This window comes from Bufo gargarizans, chromosome 1, assembly GCF_014858855.1.
Source record: "Bufo gargarizans isolate SCDJY-AF-19 chromosome 1, ASM1485885v1, whole genome shotgun sequence".
Lineage (NCBI taxonomy): Eukaryota > Metazoa > Chordata > Amphibia > Anura > Bufonidae > Bufo > Bufo gargarizans.
The window spans coordinates 681,195,755-681,221,321 of NC_058080.1; the positions used below are offsets into that span (position 1 = coordinate 681,195,755).

Sequence of the window (25,567 nt, forward strand, 5' to 3'; positions counted from 1 at the left end):
CCTTTAACAGAGCTTATACAATTTGACCCCATACCGGGCGCGCTTGCTTGGGATGTATTGTTTGAAGCCAAGGCGCCCGGTAAAATGTATAAGGGACTCGTCTATGCAGATGTTTTGCTCAGTGGTCTACAAATCTGCAAATTTCTGGTTGAAGTGGTCTATGAGGGGCCGAATTTTGTGGAGCCGGTCAAAAGCTGGGTGGCCTCTGGGACGAGAGGTGCTATTGTCACTAAAGTGCAGGAAACGCAGGATGGCCTCAAATCGTGCCCTGGACATGGCAGCAGAGAACATGGGCATGTGATGAATTGGGTTCGTGGACCAATATGACCGCAATTCATGCTTTTTGGTTAGACCCATGTTGAGAAGAAGGCCCAAATTTTTTTTTAATTCGGAAACTTGGACTGGTTTCCACCGGAAAGGCTGGGCATAAAAGCTTCCCAGGTTGGCGGATATAAATTGAGTGGCATACCGGTTTGTTTCTGCCACGACTATGTCCAAGAGCTCCGCAGTCAAGAACAGCTCAAAAAATCCCAGGGCCGAACCTATCTGAGCTGTCTCAACCCGAACTCCCGACTGGGCGGTGAAACTAATGGTGCGGCTGAAGTTGGGGACTGCCAATCAGGATTTGCCAGCACCTCAGGGACTCTAGGGGGTCTACGGGCGACGGGGTAACTATTGCACGTGCCACCGTACCAGCTTCAACTGCCCTTCTGGTGCTCGCCACTTCAGCATGTTGTACAGCAGTGCTGGTACTAGGTCCAGGGAGGGCTGCACTGCTGGTGTATGCCTCACCACGTAATCCGACAGCGCCAGCCCCACTCTGCTGCCCTTGAAGCGGATCCTGCACAACCTGTGGTCTAGCGACACGGGGACGGGTACGCCTGGTGGTATCAGGGAACTCAACCTCCTCGTCCGAACTTTGTGTCAGACTGCCACTGCTTTCTACAGGTTCATATTCTGACCCGCTGGATTCATCAGATGAGGGTTCCCATTCCTTATCCGACTGGGCCATAAGCCTGTAGGCCTCTTCATAAGAATACCCCCTGTTTGACATTTGGACTACTAAATTTAGGGGTATTCCCTGAGACTACCCAAAAAAAAAATGCAAGCTTGTCTTACAAATGGGAGGCTAGCGAAGTACCGGAGGCCGCTGCGATTGAGAAAAAATATCAAAACTGATTTTTTTTTATATCGCCGCAGTGCTTGGAAAGTGATTGTGCAGTGATCAAAAATAAATAAATTTTTTGTCACTGCGGCAGGGAGGGCGTGGGTGAACGCACATGTGGGCGACCGATCAGGCCTGATCGGGCAAACACTGCGTTTTGGGTGGAGGGCGAACTAAAGTGACACTAATACTATTATAGATCTGACTGTGATCAGTTTTGATCACTTACAGATACTATAAAAGTACAAATGCTGATTAGCGAATCAGTGACTGTGGTGTGGTGGGCTGGGCGCTAAACAATCGCTAAACTACCTAACCAAGGGGCCTAAACTATCCTAAAACCTATCAGTCAATACCAGTGAAAAAAAAAAGTGACAGTTTACACTTTTTTCCTTTCACTAGGTGATTGACAGAGGCGATCAAGGGGTGATCAAGGGGTTAATTGGGGTGATGGGGGGTGATCTGGGGCCAAGTGTACTCACTGTGATGCCTGCTCCTCTGCTGAGACCAACTGACGAAAAAGAACCAGCAGAGGAGCAGAGAAGCCATTTAACACATTATATTTACAAATATAATGTGTTAACTGGCTTCTGATTAGTTTTTTTTTAAATCATCAGCTTGCCAGCCACGATCATTGGCTGGCAAGCTGATGACGTGACCCCCCTCTAACTTTTGCCGGCCCGCGATGCGCATGCGCGGGCCGGCTAAGCGCATCATCTCGCGTCTCGCGAGATGACGCATATATGCGTGACTGTGCCTGGGACTGCCGCCTCCGGAACGCGATCCTGCGTTAGGCGGTCCGGAGGCGGTTAAAACGGATGCTTCAGACTGTGGCATCCGATCACCATAGAGTTCCGTTGTTAAAAAAAAAAAAAAAAAGGATATATATTTTTTTTACCGGGCTGTGCAGGATACTAGAACGTGATGTGCTGCGTTTTTGTATAATTTTTTTTTTTTTTTGTAACGTATGCATCAAACGTGATGTGAACACAGCCTAACTCTGACTCTTCTCAGGTAGATTTGACTCAAGGCCTGGGCTGTAATGATTATGATGCTGGTTCTCGACAACCACTTACTCTTAGCTCACGAGTGACACACCGCTGAAATCAGCGCGTCTGTCACTACTTTATAATGTCCTTGGTGAGTCCAGCATAAAATTGATGACTGGTTCCCTTTAAAGTATTCGCCATAAACACATGATGCTAAGAGCTCAATGACTGATTAAGCTCTGCTATATGTGTCTAAAGAACATGAATAAAAGCCGTGCACCAAAGACATTACCCTTAAGGCTGCATGTTAACAGACCTCATTGGCATGAAAGTGGGATGTAAATGATGCCTTTTAAAAGCAAAGGAGAACTCAACATGTCGGTGCTCTGAAAGGTCTAGCAGACTAGAAGAGAATGAAGCATTAGGGAATCGTTGCTGTATCTGATTTTGGTCAGGAACAAATAACCTGAAGGTATTTTATTCATATCCTGGTAAGAGACACCAGTGCGCTAAAGCTGGGCAGCCTAGTGACATGAATGCTAAAAACCAGCAGGCGTATTTGAGCTTTATCAACGAGATCTTGGGTTTTGCAATTTTTAAGAAGCCCACAGACAATGCATATGCCAACTGTCTTGGTATCTCACGTACAGAGCAAGACGAGTATGTAAACTGATTTGAAGGATTTGTCTAGTTTTCTCATATTAATGACCTATCCTAAGGATAGGTCATGGATATTAGATTGGCGGGGGTCAGACTCCCATCTGGACGATCTGCGGTTTGAGGAGACCAGTGCACTCAGCATCCCTGCCGATCTGATATTGATGATCTTTCCTGAGGATAGGTCTTCAATATGAGAAAAAATATATATAATGGATAACTACTTTAACATAAGGTTTAATTTTAAAGATCTGCCCAGTTTAGAAATACAATTTTCATATACCCTATTGGCTATTCTGGAGAGCAGCCACTAAGAGGATTTCTTAAAGGTGCCCATAAAACTTCAATTACAGTCAGCTGTACATTCATTTTACCGATCGCGCTCTTTTGGCTCCCCATACACAAATGGTTATCTGGTGGAGCCTTATCTTCTGGGAGAAGAAAAGGATTTGGTGGTGAAATTCAAAGGACCCGACCCTCTTCTCCCCTGATATCATCTGTGGTTGAGCAGGAGCTGCCTATACACATAAATAGCAGATTTGGCTGACAATATTCTAATGTGTTTGGGGGCTGTAAAAGGGGTTATCCCACGAGTGATGGAAAAAATCAGATAGTAAATGACAATCTCTTTCTAACAAAGCTAGAACCAGCCCTGTACCTCACATGGATCCAGAGATCTCCCCATTCATTGCTCTGCTAGACTTATATCAAGCTGGCAGCTCAGGGGAGTGTCTTTTCTGCTGTAACTAAGGGGCGTGTCCATGCTCTCCCTATCACAGATCAGGGGGCGTGTCCATGCTCTCCCTATCACAGCTCAGGAGGCAGTTGAAGGATGAAACTGAGCATGTGCGGCCTTCTCAGTGAGCCGGACAAAGAAAAAGATAAAAACAGAAGGTGGCGCTATACAGATATATTTCATAGAATAACTCAGTGGTTATACAAGCTTTTTAATTACATGTAATTACAAAAGTATTCAGATCCAGGTGCTGGTTTGAAAACTGTTGAATATTTTTCGTGGGACAACCCCTTTGACTCTGGAGAACCTGGTACAACCATGCATTACATGGAAATCTCATTTAGTGCAACGAGTACTGTGTAATGCTTGATTTCTCCTGTAGGGGAACTATAGGGAAAGTGAACAGTTGCTGCCTGGTAGAAATTAATCAATGCACTCAAGGCGGTTACATGAAATTGTTCACTTGTACATGGAATGCTCCCCTGTTACATGGGCTGTGTGAACATCTACTGACCAGGTCATGTACTCTACTCCCACGGAGAATTCCATCCTGAGGTGGCATAGCCATAACGGCGCATGGGTGCCATCCATGTGCTATTCACATGCAAATTATAGAACATATATGATAACTGGCTGCAAATTGCGGCCCCAACTAAGTCAATGGGTCTACAACAAAATGCACCATGAACAAAGCCGGTATCTATATTTTGTGGACCGCAAAACAGAAAGGCTGTGTGCATGAGACCTAATAGAAAAGGTTTGGGGGAGTCATTTTGTGTTAATAGTCACACAAGTACCACGTTTTGTGCCATTTTGATGCATATAGAATAAATGAATATCACTGACCACCTCAACGACATGTACTGTTTTATATACTCAACATACAGACTCAAGAAATGTGCTGATGGGTGCTCGCAAAGCTAGATCAAGGTGCCAATTATAAGATGATTTTCAAGAAGACTTTGTTGGCTACCAGTGGCCTCTACACTATTAAGCGGGTGTACATGTCAGTAGACAGGTAAAACATTACAGTAGTCATACTTTACACTGGTAAATTATCAGCAAATTCTGAAAATGATGATAGGCATGGAAAGATAAGACTGTACTTTCAACATGACATTTTATGGTAACAACAGGAGTATAAAATTCAGCAATGTCCCTACACATATTGACTTGGTGCCGAAAAACGACGTAATAGGCCATCTGTACTCCTTACATTGCCGAGCGCACTCATCCTGTGCGACAGTGAGACCGGGATGTTCTGATGGGAGCGTGCCCAGGTGTCACTTATGAAAAGTTACAAGGACAAACTAGGTTAAACTGAGCAAAAAAAGCATTTAAAGACGATTAAAGGCCATGTTTAGGAAATTGGGTACATACGTTTAGTTGAATTGCAATCAGGCACATGGGTTGTGCAAAATCGGCCGCAACCTTTGAAGTGTTGGCAGTGTCTTTGATCTTAGAGCTACTTACGTACTTCAAAAGGACAGCAAATACCATCTTAAAGAACGAAATTAAAGGGAAAATACAAGATACCGAAATATAACAATGCACTCTGTAGGATTTAACGGTTCATAAAGGAAGTATCTGACTTACTTATTAAGTTTGTGAACTTTAAAAGTAAGGTGGATTAGCAATTCTCAACTAATTTACGAGGAAGAGGAGGTTGAGGCTGCCTCCCGTAGACTTTACTTATGTAATCTACTGAGTGGAGTAGTTGTGAAAACATACTGTATGTGAATGCCCAGCACCACTAGACCTTGGATTATGAGCATAATTTCTTATTATTTATACCTCAGCATTATATTCTGCTTAATAATAAGAGAACATAGCCGATGCTTGGCCGATACTGTAGCCTAAAGGGGTTGTCCACCTTATGACCTACTCTGGAAAACCATATACTGTACAAGCCTGAGGAAGTTGAAACAAAGGCTTTTACTCTAAAGGCCCTATCTCATCTAACAATGACAGACAGGCCACTGAACACAGAATTTTTTTTCTGGCGCACTGTGGGAGCTAATGAGGGTGCTATCAGGGTTTTGCTGTCATTTGAACAGGGGTTATTCGGACAACTCCTTCTAATAAAAACATGGTTCTCATTTAATAGCAACTGTCTAAAGCAGTTTGGTCCCCAGATGCCTCTGCAATATCAGGTCTCAAATATTCTCAAAAATCTAGTACAGTTCTCGAGAATAGTTTGGGACATAAACTATCACTACATTCATCAGACTAAATTGCACCATCAACACTGAAACTTAAATGTGCACCTTTTTTATTCTGAGCTAAACAACATTTTTTTCAATTAGTCTAAAATATGGAACCTTTTTTGTATACAGAGCTGAGATGCTCTAGTAGCAGCCTCTGGATTTTTGTCTTTTCCATCATCTGGGGAGCAGACGGACTCCTTATCTCTGACCTTATAAACACTGAGAAAAGCTCAATCCTTATCTTACTGATAAGAATATGGCTTAAATAAGTGTTGACTATGTATGACCTCTTAATAATTTAGAGGAGGCAAAAACCGAAAGTGAAAGTACCAGTTAGAAAAACAGTTAACCCTTTGTGACAGAATGGCTCAATATTTTTACTAAAGGCCAATTAAAAATATGATTTTTAGCCAAAAATGAGATGCAATTATAAACAAAAATTGCCTCTTAAGGTGTACAAATCCTTTAAATGTGTTTTTTCCAAGACCTAATGGCATACACTTTTCTCAGCATTTTTCCTATATAATCTTATCAAAGTCTACAGCAAACATTATGTGTTTTTTTTAAATCAGATAATCTTTTATTATCAAATCTTTTTCCCGTTTTCATCATCAAATGACAGTCAAATCAAATCAAATATTCGGTCATCAAAAGACAGCATGTACAAGAGTACAAAATATTACATATGCACATTTTACATAATATACTTCCTATGACCATATGACATCGTAGGAATATACACATTAGATCCAGATCTTTATTCATCTAATTGTTTTCTCCCTCAACAAACATCCTTATAAACAGCCCGCCCCCCCCCCCCACCCCTCCCAAACATTCCAAGAGCAGGCCATCATTGCAATAAGAGCATAACTACCTCCAGATTCCATGTCTCCTCATTCTATCGGCACCAGTTCGATTGGACTCAAAAAACAACACAGGCTATGAGCCCCAAGTAAGTAGACTCCCACACAGACATAGCACTCAGTCCACATTCACATATCACACAGCAGACGCCAACAGTCATACACCACACAGTCCACCAAACACCAGGATGTACACAGTCACTTCCCCAGATCAGCCTTACCGGGCAATCAAAGCACTCCTCGTCAATGCTAGCCAAGGACTACAGCATCCCGATCTATCTATCCAGCTACCCCAAATAGCCTCAAATTTAGACAAGCATTTTCTTTTCTGGTACACACCCCTCTCAAGACGCACTACCACATTCATTCTAGCAACATACTCCGGTACTGCCGGGGGTATCCCCTGTATCCATTTTGCTGCAACAGTCTTCCTCGCCTGATAGAGCATCCTTTCTATTCCCGTAGCTACTGTAGACTGCAAATTGTCCTCTGGCAGTATACCCAGAATACATATTCTTGGATCCATTTTAAATTTAGTACTATGTACCTTGTTAATAAGATGTAGTATTGCTCTCCAATAAGAGGTCAATGAAGGGCATGACCATAACATATGCAGAAGATCAGCTCCGACGCTGCCACATTTCGGACAATTGGGACTATCCCTGCAACCCACTTTATGCAGAAATACCGGAGTCCTATATACCCTGTGCACTAGATACAGCTGGGAGAGACGTGCCGCCTCACTAAGAGATAGATCAGGAGTAAGCGCCACTATCTCTGACCATTGCGCATCTGTAAGCCCACCCAAATCTTTCTCCCATTGCTGCCTACATTTTAACGGATATCCCTTAAGAAAATCTTCTAGCAAGGCTTGATACATCACGGAGATTGCCCCTTTCACCGAACCAGCAGCCACCACCGTGTTTAGCGCATGAGTGGATGTGAACACTATTGGGGCCACTTTAGCCTGAGCGTCTAGTGCATGCCTGAGCTGAAGATATCTATAGAACTGCGAGGAAGGAAGCCCAAACTCCGAGCACAACTGTTGATATTGCTTCAATACCCCACCTGAGAAGATATGACCCAAATTCCATACTCCCTTGTTATTCCACCCAGAGAACCCAGTTAGACCTTCCAACTCTGGCAGTGCTGGGTTCCTCCAAATAGGCGAGATATTGACATATCCCTCTAATCCCAAGATATGTTTGGTTTTACACCAGACTTTCCTCATGAGCACTAGTATTGGGATACGCCCCACATCTTCCTTTACCCTACCTTCAATGGCCGTCAATGGGGGAGATCTATTCGATGCCCACTCCATCAATCGTCCACTCCTCATACCTGGGCTACCCCCCACTCCCCACCCCTTAAAATGCTGCAGTTGGGCCGATAGAAAATAGAGTAAAGGGTTGGGCAGAGCAAGTCCCCCTGCATCTTTGTTCCTCTGTAACGTCTCATACTTTATCCTCCCCCTATTACTTTTCCACAGAAAAAAACGAAACAGTCGTAAAATTTTGTGAAAGTAATGCACGGGAATCCAAACAGGGGAGTTGTGCAGGACATAAAGCAATTGCGGCATAAGGATCATTTTCAACAAATTTCCCCTTCCTATCATCGACAGAGGCAGTTTATGCCACACTGTGATCTTATGTTTGAATTTCTCCAACAAGGGTAGGAGGTTACTAGTAATATAATCTGCAGGGTTCATGGACACTATTACCCCAAGATACTTAAAGGATTGCACCACCTTAAGACCGGAGAAGACAGCAGAACGTGACGGTACTTGAGAGGATACTGGAAGAATAACTGACTTATCCCAGTTTACTAGTAATCCAGACTGGTCGCCAAACTGAGACACCACAGATATTACTGCATCCATATACTTTTCCAGATCGTTCACATATATCAATGTATCATCCGCATATAACGATACCCGCTCCTCCATTGAGCCCCGCAATAACCCACCAACAGAAGAAGTAGAACGCAGGATACATGCTAAGGGTTCAATGGCTATCGCAAACAATAACGGAGACAGCGGACAGCCCTGTCTTGTCCCCCTCTCCAAAGCAATAGTTGACGATAAATGCCCGTTAACTCGCACTTTAGCCCTGGGTTCACAGTACAAAAGTTTAACCCACTTCATAAAATCCAACCCGAAGCCCATTTTAGCCATGACCGCCCACAAGTAGTCCCACTCAACACTGTCAAAAGCCTTGGCAGCATCCAGAGAGACCACCGCGGCCCTGTTATCCGACACATCCCTACCCTCTAACTGGAGGTTCAGGAATAGCCTCCTAAGATTTAAAGCCGTAGACTTACCAGGCATAAAACCGGACTGATCATCATGAATAATGGTGTGAATAACTCTATTCAATCGGTTAGCTAGAATTTTTGCCAGGAGTTTGACATCAACTGTCAGGAGAGAAATGGGCCTATACGAATCTACCAAAGCTGGATCCTTACCCGGTTTGGGTATTACTACAACTATAGCCTCTCTCATGGAGGAAGGCAAAATACCTCTACCAAAAGCATGCTTAAATACTGCAAGCAGGTGCGGAAGTAGCAGTTCTCCATGTTTTTTATAGAATTCCCCAGGGAGACCATCCCCACCCGGTGCTTTCTCATTAGGCAAGGACTTTAGTGCCTCTTCCAATTCCTCCAACGTAATATCCTCCTCAAGGATCGCCCTATTCTCCTCAGACAGGACAGGCATGTCAATTCCCTCCAAATATCCAGACCTACAAGAATCAGTGGCGACCAGCCTGGACCTATAAACCTCCTTAAAATGTACATAGAATTCTTCCAGAATGTTCTCATTCCCCACCACCATTTGTCCATTCCCTCCCCTAAGTGAAGTGATGGAAGAAGGACCCTGCTGAGCCCTAGAAATCACAGCTAACAAATGACCTGCACTTTCACCTTCAGCGAAATACCTTTGGGTCGTAAACAACCGTTTATCCTCCGCTCTAGCCTGTATATGCTCCTTCAGAAGATTCTGGGCTTCCTTCCATCGCAGCTCCCCAGCTACCGTGGGCTGTGCAACATAATCAGCCTCTAAATGCGTAACCCGATCTGAGAGTTCCTTGTCCAGAGCACGACTTTTAGATTTTTTAATGCTGATATGTTTAATGTAAAGCCCCCTCACATATGCCTTCATAGCATCCCACACCACATCCAGAGACGTCGAGCCCACATTAATAGACAAAAAATCAGCCAAAGCCCCGGATATCACAGTACCAGTATCCACTATTGACAACCAGAACGGGTTCAGGCGCCAAATAGGTCTAATAACATGTGTCTGGGGACCTACTTCCAGAGTCAGCAATAGTGGAGAATGGTCAGATATGCTACGAGGTAGATACAAAATCTTCTTTGTCAGGGCCACTAAAGATAAGGATCCAATAGCCAAGTCTATTCTGGACAAGGAAGCAAACATTATGTGTTGGCGGATGTTGAAAATCCAGGCTAGTGCATAGTACAAAATGGATAATTGGAGCACTTCATATAAAACAATTACCATGACCGTGTTTTAGGTCTTGGAGATCCCTTTAAGGCCTCATGCACAGAGAGCAGGAGCACACGGCGTCATTGGTTGCTATGACGCCATGCGCTTCAAGCCGCTTCTGTGCTACAGTAATACACTTGTATAGATCATACGAGTGTATTACTGTAGTACAGCGGCGGCATGAAGCGCACGGCTTCATAGCAACCAATGACGCTGTGCGCTCCTGCTCTTAGCAGGATGCCAGGCCGGGAAACCACGGACCGAACACGGCCGTGTGCATGAGGCCTAAGAAAGTCCTGAGACGAATACAAATAAAAACCTCAAATAAAAACCTAAGTGTGAGAATATATTACTTTACTACTCTGTGACCAGGAAATCACTGAGAAATATTTTGTGGTGCAGAGGCATAGACCCAAAAGCGCTTCGTAATGTTTCCATGGGCTTACAATCCGTGCCTCCACTCCGCAAAAGACGGGACATGTCCTATCTTTTGCCATATCTTGCGGATCACGAATCAATTCAAGTCAAAGGGTCTACATCCACAGCGCGGAGTGCACAAGGCCAGTAGTGCCCATATATTGCAAACCTGCCGTTTGCGGTCCGCCACACAGGCTCGGAGCCCTTACGTTCGTGTGAATGAACCCTTAGCAATCCGTTCCTTCATTCTGGAGAAAAGGAGGCATTGTGCCTGGTTTATCAGTGAGTTTCCTGGTCACAGACTCCATTTTAAGGATTCGAAGATTCTCCTCTAATCTAAAAACGTACAAGTATTTGTTTGCTTTTGTATTTATCGTATGTTTTTTCATACAGAAAACTTGAAAGCATGTGTAGAACCGTTCCTCCAGGTACAGATCAAAGGTTTACATAAGAGCAAAATTTATTTGATTAAAACTACAAGCTGGAGCTGTGTATTGTACCGGGATGAACAGTCACGTCGTTCTCAACAAATGCTCCTTTGTTCAAAATGATCCTGTAAGAAGCGGACGGCACATCTCACACTCCCAGGGATTCACTTGTTAACGTCTCATTCATCAATGTGGCTGAAGTCTGCAACTTCAAAGGGTGGAAGTTTAACAGGCAGAAATCATAAGATGAGATTCCTTAAGCTACTTTCACATCTCCAGTCCAAACTACGGTAGTCTGTTCCGGTAGAGGAACAGACTTTTGGAGTTTGCCATATCCAGATGACGATGGGCTCCGCTGGATCCTCCTTGATGCAGCAGCTTTCCAGCATAAATGACAGCTTTCAGCCGGACAAGTACTGTTGACAACGAGAACCTATTGCTCAGGCACCTTTCGAAAGTGGAAGGTGCCCCTAAATACTCTAGGGAAGTCTACCATATGTTGGGACTTATAAGGTTGGGTGCGCGCTGGTCCTTTAGGAGCCTGAGAGAGCATACATGTTCACCCTATGAGTAGGGGAAGGCACACCAGGAAGGAGTGGGCCGCAGCCTGCATGGAGTGGACGATCATTGATGCAGAGAGGATCTCTGGCCGTAACCGCTGAGACTATGGAGTGGGGGACCAGGTGAGGATTCCCGCGGCCATGCTCACAGGGAGGAGTGAGGTGGCACAGTTTGCCATGCACCAATTTTTAATCCAGCCTGAGCCCCGTGATAAATTTGACAGCTCTCTAGACTGTCTACAATTTAATCAGGATTAGTAATCTGCCAATCTGTGAACCAAAACTATGCAGCTTATTCAGGAGCCTACTATCCGAGATAGATGTCAATGTAAGAGGGGACAGGTTGCAGGCAATTAAAGTTTTTCCTGGAATGTTGCTTTAAAGGAGATGTTCATTTTCTTTCAAAATTTGCCCCATGGCAGTGAATACTATAAAATAATCACCCCATATTCCATTGTTTCTCCCCCGCCATTCTAATGCCGCAGCCCTGGTCTTACTACCAGTGTTTGTACACAAAGCCGCTAATTTGGAAATTACATGGACAAACCCTTTAAGTCAGTTTCCTCCAAACACCTTCATTATATGAATGCCTAATAAGCGTTAACTCCTTAAACACATTCTACATTTTTCATACCAGCACCTGGATCTGAATACTTTTGTAATTGCATGTAATTAAAATTTTTGTATAGCCACTGAGCTATTCAATAAAATCTATCTATATAGCGCCACCTGCTGTTTGTTCTTTTCCTTATTCCTTATCAACTCCCTCCAACAATATGTTGATTTGGAAGCTGCAGCAGTGAAAAGAGCAACAGCAGAAAGTGCACACCCCTGAGCTGTCAGGCTGAAGATTATCTAGCAGAACAATTGGAGCAGTGAATGTGGAGATCTCTGGATCCATGTGAGGTACAGGGCTGGTTTTAGCTTTGTTAGAAAGAGATTGTCATGGACTATATGATGTCTGATTTTCATTTTTACAACATTCAGGGCATAACTCCTTTAATGTCCAATGATGTAAAAGTACATCCTAGCTCATGAAGAGAATGCATGATGCAGGCTCAGGAGCTGCCCCACCTATATAACGAGAATGGAGAGAACTCTGATCCCGGCCACTTAAACCCTTAGATGCCACAGTGAATAGTGACTGCAGTACCTGAACAGTTAGACAATGGGAGGGGGTTTCTTCTGTCCCCTGATCTAATGTCAGAATACCAATCGGCTGTAATGGTAGCCGGGGGCCTTCTGAAAGTCCCCAGACTTGCCATGTGACTGCTCCTACTCAGACAGGATGTAATAGATAATGACGGTAAAATCACTATACAATGCAAAACAGACGTATGCCCTGTTTAAATGCCGTGCATTATATAATTCAAAGGAGGTCAATGATGGATGGGTGCCCTTACTCTATCAGTGACCATTAACCGGAGGGAAATTTCATACATTCAGTGAAGAAAGGGTCAGTACTTCCAATATGAGGACATCAGGACAGATTCTACACCATAGCATATTGCTTATAGTGCCATTTATGGCACTTTTGGAAACATTTAGATAAATGCAAATCTATATGTCCGGTTCCGCACGACGCACAGACCTATCCCTTGCAGGTGTACCGTTAATGAGAGGTGCCCAAGAATACATACAGCATGTTACAATGATATTTACTTTGCTCCACTATGCTGTTCCTCCTGTCCACGCCACTTTTGCTCTCTAAGATGCCGGTACTTGGGAGTCTGACACTTCTAAGCATCCATGGTTCTCTAAGTGATGTCACTTAGTGTTTCATGTGAGCGCCAACACTGAATATAAGAACGGAGCTGAGCCACCAGCTGGGGCACCCTCCAAAAAACAGCACGTACCCATCACACCCTGGAGACAAGTATCGGCATCTTAGAGAGGAAGAGTGGCGTGGACAGGAGGAACAGCAAAGTGGAGCAAAGTATTGAAATATCATTGTAACATGTTTTATGTATTCACGGGCAACTCTCATCAACGGTACACCGGCAAGGGATAGGTATGAGCGCCGGTGCATTCATTTAATACAGCGGTACTGCTGCGAAAGTATAGGATGTAATAGGTGGTGTAAAAGCGCTAGTGTCTTTCAGATATATACTGAAACATTTAGATAAGCCGATAAACCCCTCTAAAAAGGCAAGCTTCTTAGATTTGGTCAGAGATGAGATTACCTTCAGCACTTGAACTTGACCTTCCATGGTTATATCTTTCAGGACTTCCAGAAAAGACAGGCAGAGGCCGGCTCCATATACCTGCCAATAGAGAGCAGCTTCCTGGTTATGAACATTACCATCCATTTTTACGCAAGTTACACCAATTTTTCTTGTTTATAAAACAGGCTCAATAATTGTCAGAATATTATGTGATATGAAAAACAGAAAAGCAGCAGATGATAGATGAGATCACATTACTGGCGCACTTTAATAAATCATTGCGGATGCAGCGACACCTCTCACATACATTAGTTGTATTTTGCTTTGTGCCTGTATATATCTTCATGTAACTCCTTATCAATTGTCTCATTTATTTCCATTTCAAGGGCACAAAAAGAGCAATAAACAAAATGATTGAAACTAAAGCGCTTTAATCAAACTTTGTGTTTTAATGCAATTTTTGAGTAAATACAGATAATAGGGGACCTTCAATGTGGCACTGTAAAACAGTTAATCTTTTTATTTTTTGGTTTATAATGTTAAAGGGATTTTCTGGAATTGAAATAACTGATGTCCTATCCTCAGGATAGTTAATCAATGACAGAAATGGGGGTTAGTCAGCACATCCAAGTGCGCAGGTGCACGTTGCCATGGCTGAAAGAGCAAAAGCAAAAACAAACAACGCAACAGCACTCTGCAAACACAAATAATAAAGTTAACACAATAGCGTCATAATCACTGTAGCAAATGTAATAATGTTAAGCTATAAATGTGAGATTCTTGGAAAATACATTTTGTACAAAATAATTTGTGCCTGTCCGCCAACGACAAGGCAATCTTTTTAGGACAGGAACCTACACTAAATACTACCTCTGCTGGTGCCATACTGGCTTCCATTAAATTCAGGGAATGCATGTGGAGCCTGCATTCCTACCTAATGCTAATAAAGTTGCTGAGCTAGCTGTTATGCATTCATCTCCACTACAAGAACAATTGCTCAACGTGTTTCTCCACTAGTAAAGTGATTCATTAGGAGCTAAACTAATCAGAGCATAAAGTCAGCTAAAGGAGAATAAAAGACACCTCCATATGGAATGTATGTGGCAGAGTTATCGATGCTAGTATGGCCGTAAGATGGCAGCCGGAACAGCTGATCTATAAAGTCAAGAAACCACCCCTTGGGCGGAGTTAAATGAGTGCATTAACCAATAGGAAAGGAGGAGGCGGGACACACCCACAGAATTCCTCCTCCTTCCCCGAGCCATGTTTGATGTGCAATCACTCACAAAGATGCCAAGGTAATAATAAGGACGATAGGTCAATCTCAAGGAAAAGAAGCTAAGGTCGCAAGGGGATAAAGCACAGATGAACTGAAGTGAACCCTAAATAAACTACTGATACTTGTGTATAACAAACCATGAAGGGAACTTTGCACACCAGCCAATGTCTTCCCTTACATAGCTAAAACTGGCATAATAAAATGCTTGCATCCTGAAGGCCATTACTGACACCGGATACCGCTGTATTGTGACAGCCAATGCCAAATGGAAGACCCCAGAATAATGTGACAGGGGCTAAACCTGTGCTAAAGCAGGCTATCACTGTGCAGAGGTAGTCAGTGCCAGAGGGCCCCTATATAGGGTTGGAACCTAAATGTGTCTTCCCTGATATGGATAGAACGGTGTCCTTCGATACCTGCACCAAGCATCTGTGCCCATCAAGGTAGGTACCAGGAAGGTTGTCATCTGGTGTCTTGTATCCAATTGAATGGGGTACTCGCTTGATCTACAGAATTAAAACAGGAGGCTTACTAGCAAACCCCACTGTGCCAATGGGGGTAAATGGTTGAGGCTGGGCAAATGTGATTGCCCCCGTCCAAAACCCAGTGGGAAGAGACCTACTGGTGGCAGAACTATCACAAGAAGCCGGGTGTTCGTACTACCATGGCGTTAATCGGACTGCCAGGATGGAACAGTCTCCGCCCACTATCCGATAAAACATGCATACGAAATGTGCTCATTAAGGCCCTTGGGTCATACCGTCTGCAGGTAGAAGATCCATTGGGCATCCTTCTGCAGTAGCTTCCTGTTGAAGTTGCCATGGGGATGGTCTGACAACCTCAAGGCCCTAAAAGTAAATGACATCGGTACTTCCTGAATGTTTAGGGCAATATGGCGTGTGATGGGGGGTATCAGATTTTTTTTTCCGAATGTCGTTAAGGTGTTCCCCTATGAGACGTCGGAATTCCCGGATCATTTTGCACACATATTGTAGGCCACAGGCACACATGGCCAAATAAACTAACCCAGGTGTTTTACAATTGATGAAGGTTCTAATGGAGAATGACTTCTGCATCACCATCCTGGTGAACATCTTGCCGGTGTCAGTGCTCCACTTTGGAAGATGCTGTGTACAAGCCTATCCTTTAAGTTACGGCCACGGTGGTAAGTGATGACAGGGCTGTCACTAACCAGATGTCCAACGTCTGGGTCGGTTTGAGGGATTCCCCAGTACCCAGACAGCAAATCCCTGACTTCTCTATGGCCTGCATCAAAAGCGGCCACAATGCGAATCTGTTCACTGTCATCTTCCGCAGTCCTAGGGTTCAGCAGTAATTTGCGGTCACAACCCAAAGAATGTTGGTATGCTTCATGGAGTAATCTCCTTGGGTACTCGCATCGTAGGAACCTATCCCTGAAGGTCCCTTATCGCCCTCTGAAAGTCAGTGAGTGCCGAGCAGTTATGACGCACTCTAAGGTACTGGCATTTGGGGATACCCTTTTTAAGGCAGTATGGATGACAGCTGTCCCAGTGTAAGAGATAGTTGGTTGCCGTTTCTTTACGAAATAAGCAGGTACTGATTTTGCCATCATTGCCCTTCAGGAAGGTCAGGTTCAAACACGTTATCTGGATCTTGTTATCTCAGAAGTAAAAAAGGAGCCCCAAAGAAATGACATTCAAAGCAGTCACAAAATTGCTGAACTCATCAGTAGACCCCTTCCAAAAAATGAGCATTTCATTGATATAGCGCATGTGAGACAGGAGATGCCTATTCTGTCGTCTACCATTCTTTTGCCATTAATAGCAAACCTTTAATTAATCACATATTGATTAATGAACATTTTCCAGCACAAAGGAGCAAATCACACAACCGTATCTGTTTTGCACTCTGCAAACCGCTACAGATACCGGCTGGGTGCATCCCGCACTTTCTGGGCACCCCACTGTAGAACTGCTTATTGTTGTTCACAAAATGGACAAGAATAGGACATGTTCTATAAATTGCCAAATTGCCACACAGATGCGGAAAGCAGATGACATCTCTGCGCTGTCCGCATTTTTTACAGTCCCATAGAAATGAATGGGTCGCCGCAATAAACGTGGATAGGACGTGGAGCCAGAATACGGTCATCTGAATGCTCCCTATTTAGTTTTTACTGTTAGTATTTCCAGGAACGCTCTCATAAAAAGCACGCATGTAAAAAGATAAATACAGCTCGTCAATGGGGTTGGGGTCGCCTTATAGTGCTTCCGGGGAGCAGTTTGCAGCTTAGATTCAATTTCATTCATTCACTGATCTGACGTCCAAGAAATCTCATTTATTGCTTGTCATAGATTTTATACTTCAGTTTGTTTTATCTATAATGGCTTCTATTTCTTAAGACCACAAAGTAAATGTGGGAAGTGGCATAAAAACGACAGTATTAAATACGGTATCACACAGTGGGGCTCATGCTGCATAAAGAGAAGTAGATACTTCAGAAGCCTTGTAAATTCATGAGCAACATCCGACATAATAATTCTCTGTAGTTCTGTGCCCCTTCTGGCGCAGACAGCGCCATATAAATGTCAAATGACAAAAAGCAAGCGCTCATCAATCATTGTAAAACAGCAAGAAGTGCTGTGTGGTGGGCAAATAACCAGAAAATTATAAGAAAACCGTGTTTACATCGTTCACCTGCGGCCTCTATTTTACTTGCCAAGATTCCGGTGTCATTTTTATATGCTCCCAACTTGTCTTTCAATAACAGTATGAAGGTTTATTAAAACCGCTACTGATCGGCAGTATAGATTGTGCACAGAACCGCCAAACAAAGCAGGTTACAGGGCATCCGAGATACGACGTACCTGAAGAAATTCGGAGGAATCAAAGAGAAAGTAAGCGTTGATGATCTTGAAGCAGATGCGGAGGTTTTCTGAACTTAATTCTGCAAGAAATGAAAAAATATAATAATAATACAATATAGAGCAAAAATGTATAAAACTAGTAGATTCCAATCAGCAAACAGACCAAACACACACATTTTTTGGAAGCGACTATATTAGGGCTCATGCACACGACCGTAATTGCATCCATATCCAATGTGCATTGTGCTGCAGATCGCACATGGCTCCATGGCTGTCCGCATCAGTATGTCCGTTTTGCAAAATAATAGAACGGGTCCTATTCTTGTCCGTACTGTAATAATAGACATTTCTATAGATGGGAGTGAGAAAAAAGCAGATTGTACACGGAAGGTAGCTTGCGGATCCGTGACGTGCAGCTCGCAATATGGACACAGTCGTGTGCAGGAAGCCTTAGCCTTTGTTCACATCACGTTTTTGTCCCACGTAAACGGATACAGCATTCATCATCATAGGGTTCTATTGTATATATATATATATATATATACATATATTTAAAAAATAATAATCAGTTAACGTACACATTTCTGGGGCTGGATTGTGCAGAACGGGAAAGTGTAGTGTACATGCGTTTGCATTCTTGTTTTTTTTTTTCCCCAACGTGTATGGCAAATGTCATGTGAACAGCCCCTTACACAAACAATTTTAAAACAAATCTGTCAGCAGTTTTGAACTGCGAAACTGCTGACAGCTAGGTAGAGGCAGGGCAAGTTAGGTAATCATACCTTATGGCAGCTTTTATTATCAAAAACTGAGCAAATAAAGTTTTGTTTCAATCGGTGCCTCTTCCACAAGTGTGGTCCCTCCCTGTACAGTGCTGTCTGCAGTAAACCTCTCTACAACCCATCCTCTCTGCCGACTGGGTCAAACCAGGAGACCACTACATAGCGCTGTCAAAACTGCTGACAGAGTCTTTTTAAGTTAACTCAAGAGATTATCCTTTTAGGACTGTCGCCTACTAGCCAGAGTGTCTAGCGATGGTGTACCTGGCACATCCATACATACCATGGACAGTCCATTGATTTCAATGAGCACTGTGTAATGCTTCATTTCACCTGTAATGGTGCTGTATGGGAACAAGAGATTACAGCTAATCAGTGAGGGTCCCAGCAGCAGGACACCACGAGAGCAGCTTACTGCTGAGGAAACCTCCTAATAAAAAGTGTTTTTTTTTTATTTAAAGCAGACAACAATTTTATAGGAGCTGTCCTGTCTATCTGTATACCACCACCTGCTGTTTGCTCTTTTTCTAATTTCTCTGTCCTGCTCACTGAGATGGCTGCACATGCTTAGTATCATCCTTCAACTGACATCAGCTGCAGCAGAAAGGACAAGCCCTCTGAGAAAGGACACGCCACTAAGCCGCCAGCTTGCAGATCTAGTAGAACAATTGATGCAATGAATGGGGAGATCGCTGGATCCATGTGAGCTACAGGGTTGGTTCTAGCGTTGTAATGTACTAAATTATATGCGATTTTCATTTTGACATTAATCATGTGATAACCCTTTAGCTTTATATTTTGGAATATTAAGGGCAAAAAAAAAAAGGTTTTCATGCAGAATCCAATAGAAACATGCTCCATTGGATGCCGCATTGCAAACAAAACATAACCCAAAAATAGGGTGCCATATAGCGGCACTGGAGATCCAACAAAGACCGAAGCCACGCACTAGCTCGCAGGGGGCTCTGCTCTGCTGCCTTAGGGTTCACTCAGATAATCCTCACGGTAAACTGGACCAATGAACAGATGGATGACTCAGTAACAAGTAAAGAGAAATATTTCATAACTGAATTAGGAAAACTTCTAAGTGAAAGTTACGTTGATGGTAAAGGTCATGTGAAACGTAGGCTGTAGGCCTGAAAATGAAGGTAATTCATCTATATTCCACTAAGCAATACCCGGCTATAAAACAATCAGTTATTAGAGATAGGCACAACTATAAAGGGCGAAGGAAGAAAACCAGAAACAAATAAAGACAGGCTTACTCAACCTCTCCGTAACGGGAGTCCAGCTGCTACTTCTACAGCCAGGAGCAGCATTTACACAAAGCTTTCATTCTCTAAAGCTTAAGATCTATATTACTGATTTTATGCCCCATATTGGTGCCTGCATTAATCAAACTCTTTCACTAAAAATAGAAAAAGTACGTTTGGGGCATCCCAGGGTTACCGAACAGAATCAACTGCAAATCAAGAATCATTCGGCATCGTCTTTTCATCACGCCGCGCCGCTGTAGGGCTGAAAATAGTTCAATAGTTCTGAAAATGCTCGACACGATGCCGCATTACTGATCGCCATAATTGAACTATTTTCTATGTTTTGATTACGCGATGAATGAGAGAAATACGGGTGGATACACCAATGGTTAAAAAGTGCCATGTAAAAAATACAACAAGGACCACCTACGGCTTGTACTGCTGCAACAAATACAATCAGATTCTTTAATCTACATCTGGAAACTATAGTCCAGCGTCCATAAGCGGTATTTTATCTCTAAGGCTGGCCATACACTAAATACTCGCCGGGCAAATCTCATTTGATGGATCGCCATCTTCCAAGTGTGTGTGTGTTCTGAAAATGGGGAAAACCCTCATCATACGCTTCTGGATCTCATCGGGAATAAACAGATCAGGCTGCAGAAATCCAACAGCGCCATACTATGTGTCCTGTCTTTGGGGTGGGTTGCGGTGTCGAGAGTCAGCCAGCTCCCATATACATTAGTTGGTCAGGCCCGGATCCAACCTAAACCTTTTTTCTAAGATTGCATGGGCAGGATTCTCTCTCCTATTGTATCTTTACTGGTTTTATTACACTTAGGGCTCATTAAGATGGCCGTAGTGTTTTGCACTCCCCAAAACACAGATACTGCCTGTATGCGTTCAACATCTTGCGGACGGCACATGGCCGGCCCTATGATAGAAATGACTATTCCTGTCCGCGATTGCAGACAAGAATAGGACCTGCTCTATCTTTCTTGCGGGGCCTTGGAATGGAACTACAGATGCAGCCAGCAGACGGTGTCATGTCCGCATCTTTTGCGGTCCCATTGAAATGAATTGGTTCGCACCCGTTCCGCAATTTTGTTACAGCTGTCTGAATGAGCCCTAACTGTTTGGTAGTTTTACAAATTTTTTTCATACTGTGTTGCAGAGCCCTTTAGAATGTGATGAAGCTATATTGATCATGATGGCAATAATACTAAACCTCCAGTCGGCTATTTTTATTGTCGTGTAAATTTCTTGGGGAAGCTGGCTCTTAAAGGGAACCTGTCACCGGGATTTTGTGTATAGAGCAGAGGACATGGGTTGCTAGATGGCCGCTAGCACATCCGCAATACCCAGTCCCCATAGCTCTGTGTGCTTTTATTGTGTAAAAAAAAAACGATTTGATACATATGCAAATTAACCTGAGTTGAGTCCTGTACGTGAGATGAGTCAGAGACAGGACTCATCTCAGGTTAATTTGCATATGTATCAATTTTTTATTTTTTTTACTCAATAAAAGCACACAGAGCTATAGGGACTGGGTATTGCGGATGTGCTAGCGGCCATCTAGCAACCCATGTCCTCAGCTCTATACACAAAATCCAAGTGACAGGTTCCCTTTAAGCCTGTAATTACACTGCTCGATTTTTCGGCAGAAAATCGCTAATAAACTTCCGCATTAACGCTAGTTAGCAATCATCTGGCAGTTTAATAATGCTGCCACTTGCCCGATGAACAAGTAAATGCTCGATCATAAGTCAATCCAAAAATGATCGTTTGCAGGCGGCAGATCATGGTGTCTAATAACGATCTGCCGCCAGCAAACTACTATACAGTAAGGGGGCGAGAGATGGCCTAGTGATCGCTCCTCCCCATGCTGCGGAGGAGATGGCTGCATGTAATAGCAGTGGTCTCCTACGCTAATGAGCAGGTGAATTACTTGCTACATCTGGCGGTGTAATACAGCCTTTAGAGTCATGACCTCGAAACTCTACATAGATAAGCAGTACAGTGCTCCTGACAAAAAAAAATACCTAGTAGCCATTGGCTCCTGAACTGAAAAATTTAGGAGCCAAATTAAATTTTTAGTCGCCAAATCGAAACCGAATCAAAATTTTGATATCGTGACAACACTATTTATTCGCTTTCGTCACCATAAAAAAGTATTGCGATACTCAATACCACGCAAAAAAAACACCAAAAAAAGCCGCGTGCATTTTGCATTTTATGAAACCTTCAGCCCATAATAGAACAGTCCAATCCTATTTTTTGGGTGACAAGGTGACTAAAAAATGGCGAACCGCATGGTTTTTATATATTTATTTCTGTTACGGCGCTCACCGCATAGAAGATATTTTTTAATAATTTAATAGTTTGGACTTTTCGGACGCAGCGCTATGTAATATGTTTATTTATTTATTGTTTATATATTTTATATGTAAAATTGGAAAAGGGGGGATTTCAACTTAATATGTTAGGCTGCTTTCACACTAGCCTTTTTTATTTCCGGCATAGAGTTCCGTCACAGGGGCTCTATACCGGAAAAGTACTGATCAGGCATATCCCCAGGCATTCTGAATGGAGAGCAATCCGTTCAGGATGTCTTCAGTTCAGTCGTTTTGACTGATCAGGCAAAAGATAAAACTGCAGCATGCTACGGTTTTATCTCCAGCCCAAAAAACTGAGGATTTGCCTGAATGCCGGATCCGGCATTTTTCCCCATAGGAATGTATTAGTGCCAGATCCAGCATTCAAAATACCGGAATGCTGGATCTGTCCTTCCGGTCTGCGCATGACGAGCGGAGAGATGGATTCGTTCTTGCAATGCATTTGTGAGATGGATCCGCATCCAGATGCGTCTCACAAATGCTTTCAGTCACATCCAGATTTCAGTCACATCCAGATCGGTGGATCCGGCGGGCAGTTGCGACGATGGAACTGCTTGCCAGATCACACTGCCGCAAGTCTGAAAATAGCCTTAGTGTTTTTTTTGTTTTTTTTACTTGCTATTAGCCCCCTTAGGGGCTGGAATCCTTGTCCTATTCGCCCTTAGGCCCCTTTCACATGGGCGAGATTTCTGTGCGGGTGAATGCGTGAGGTGAATGCATTGCACCCGCACTGAATCTGGACCCATTCACTTCTATGGGGCTGTGTACATGAGCCTTGATTTTCACGCAACGCAGGCCCCATAGAAGTTAATGGGGCTGCGTGAAAATCGCAAGCATCCGCAAGCAAGTGCGGATGCAGTGCAATTTTTCACGCATGGTTGCTAGGATGAAAGTCTATTCACTGTATTATTTTTTTCCCTTATAACATGGTTATAAGGGAAAATAGTAGCATTCTTTATACAGAATGCTTAGTAGAAGGTCAATTGAGGGTTAAAAAATAAATAAAAATGAACTCGCCTCCTCCAATTGATCGTGTAGCTGCCGGTCTCCTGTTCTTTCTTCAGGACCTGTGGTGACATCACTGTGCTCATCACATGATCCATCACTATGGTAATTGACCATGTGATGAGCTCAGTGACTTCACCACAGGTCCTTTGACAGGTCCTGAAGAAAGAAAAGCAGACCGGCAGCTACGCGATCAATTGGAGGAGTCGAGTTTTAACCCTTTATTTTTTTAACCCTCATTGGCACTGCGCCACCAATGTTTATTATACTGGGGTGTTGGGGGGGGCACTGCGCCACCAATGAAGATAACTGACCTGTTAATACAAATACAGTAGGCAGGTGCCGGAATCAAATTGCCGGCACCCGACCTCTATGACAGGGAGCTGGGATCCGCTGCAGTTAACCCCTCAGGTACGGTACCTGAGGGGTTAACTGCAGCGGATCGCAGCTCCCTGTCATAGAGGTCAGGTGCCGGCTATTTGATTCCGGCACCCGCCTCCTGTATTTGTATTAACAGGTCAGTTTTTTTCATTGGTGGCACAGTGGCCACAGCCCCTCCCCTCCTCCTCCTGTCTCTTCTTATTGGCGGAGGCAGTGGCAGCAGCACAGGGGGAGGGAGAGACTCATTCTCCACTGCGCTGCTGAGAAGAACATCGGCGGCGGGGCAGAGAACTATCATCTCCTGTGCCCCGCCGCTGTATTCAACTGCAGAGCTGCGGCGGCGGGTCTAGACGCAAATGGCGACAAGACTAAAAAGTCTTGTCGCCATTTGTAAATTCTAAGTCACATTGGCGACCATTTTGGTCGCCATCTGGAGCCCTGCAGTAATGGGTGAAGCACAGGCTTGCAGTTTGTCTTTAACATCAACTAGTATAGAATTTTGAAAGCAAATGCAAAGTAAAGGTATAACTCAGCCCTTGGATCTCCAGATGATGGTGAACCACAAGTGCCTGACACTCCAAGTCCTTCTTTGGGCAAGTTTCTTTTTCTGACTGCATTTTAGTCATTTTGGGCTCAAAATCATATTTTCAGTTGGTCTGTACAGTATTAAAAATGTTCAGCCTTTTCTGAGAAACAAGGGTTAAAAATCAGTCTGTTTGCAAGCTGTCACAGCCTGATTTCTTTAAATCCCGTCATCTGGCGGCCCACGTGTAGCTCTCATCTCTGATCTCCTGAGCTCATTAAACCGGGAGCAGTGAATATGGTGCTCCTAGTCTTGGCACTGGTATTACTCACCGTTCCCTGGTGTTCTTCTCCAGGCACCTTCACTGCACTAAATCCTGGCAGTGTACAGCTTCAGGAAGGGATGTAGTGCACGTAGGAGCGCACTATGACCTGACGCTGCACGACCTCAAGTAACAGTGTTGTACATGCCTAGACGCACAGCTGCGGGAGAGGGGGTTCGGGGAGTTCAAAAATGTGTGTGCAAGGTCCAGTCAGTTGTAGTTAAGATACTAGCTAAACGAGTTGTCAGATGACGGGATTCAAAGAAAACAGACTGTGACAGATTGCAAACAGACTGATTTTTAACACGTGTTCTCAGAAATGGCTGAACATTTTTAATACAGACAAACAGAAAAAAATTCCCTCATTTTTAATCAGTACCATGTAATGCTTCATTTCATCTGTAAAGGCGCTGTAGAGGGTACAAAATACTTGCTGCAAGATTCCCCAACAGATTACAGCTGATCACAGTGGTCCCAGCAGTAGGACACCATGTGAGGATATTACTGCTACCTTCTAACAAAAAGGGACTGTTCAAAGCAGACAACCGAGTCCGAGTTCTTCTCTGGGTAGATCACAAGAGGACTATAAAGCCACAGTCTGCAGAAAGACTTTCTAGACTCTCTCGTGGAGAATATACAACCTGTATCCTTCATCATTAATGCAATATTAGCAAAGTCACATTTCAAATAAAGAAAAATGATTGATTTCCTCAACCAGACTTTTAATTGAGAGATAATTACTACTTTGAAATGGTGTCAGCTTCCAACATAATCTCCATATTACTGCAAGGTTCCACGGCTATTACTGCTGCTTTCTGTTATACAAAAGAGTTTGATGGTATCTGGAAATAGGATTCTTTACTTCTAAAATGAGTTTTACCTTCGACGCTGTCAATCATATGCTGCAGGTAATATGAAGGCAATTTTACATCAAGTTAGCCTATAATTATTTCTTTCCAGCTTGGCTTTTCATGAATGCCCTCCATCATTACTGACATAATCTAAACAAGATAGCAGCGAAAATCCATGCAATTAACGTAGGTGATAACAGTCGGCTAAAACAATGCACAAAGCGTTTCCTATTT

General features: G+C 43.5%; 1 protein-coding gene across 2 annotated transcripts in view; it reads right to left on the reverse strand.

Moving 5' to 3' along the window:
* Positions 1 to 25,567, reverse strand: part of IPO11 (importin 11) — a 482,369-nt gene that overhangs the window by 232,913 nt on the left and 223,889 nt on the right. For both annotated transcript variants that reach the window (XM_044276158.1, XM_044276159.1), the window contains exons 23-24: positions 17,821 to 17,900; positions 13,711 to 13,791 (exon numbers count right to left, since the gene is read on the reverse strand). In XM_044276158.1, coding sequence (XP_044132093.1) covers positions 13,711 to 13,791; positions 17,821 to 17,900 — 161 coding nt within the window. The remainder of the gene's footprint in view (positions 1 to 13,710; positions 13,792 to 17,820; positions 17,901 to 25,567) is intronic.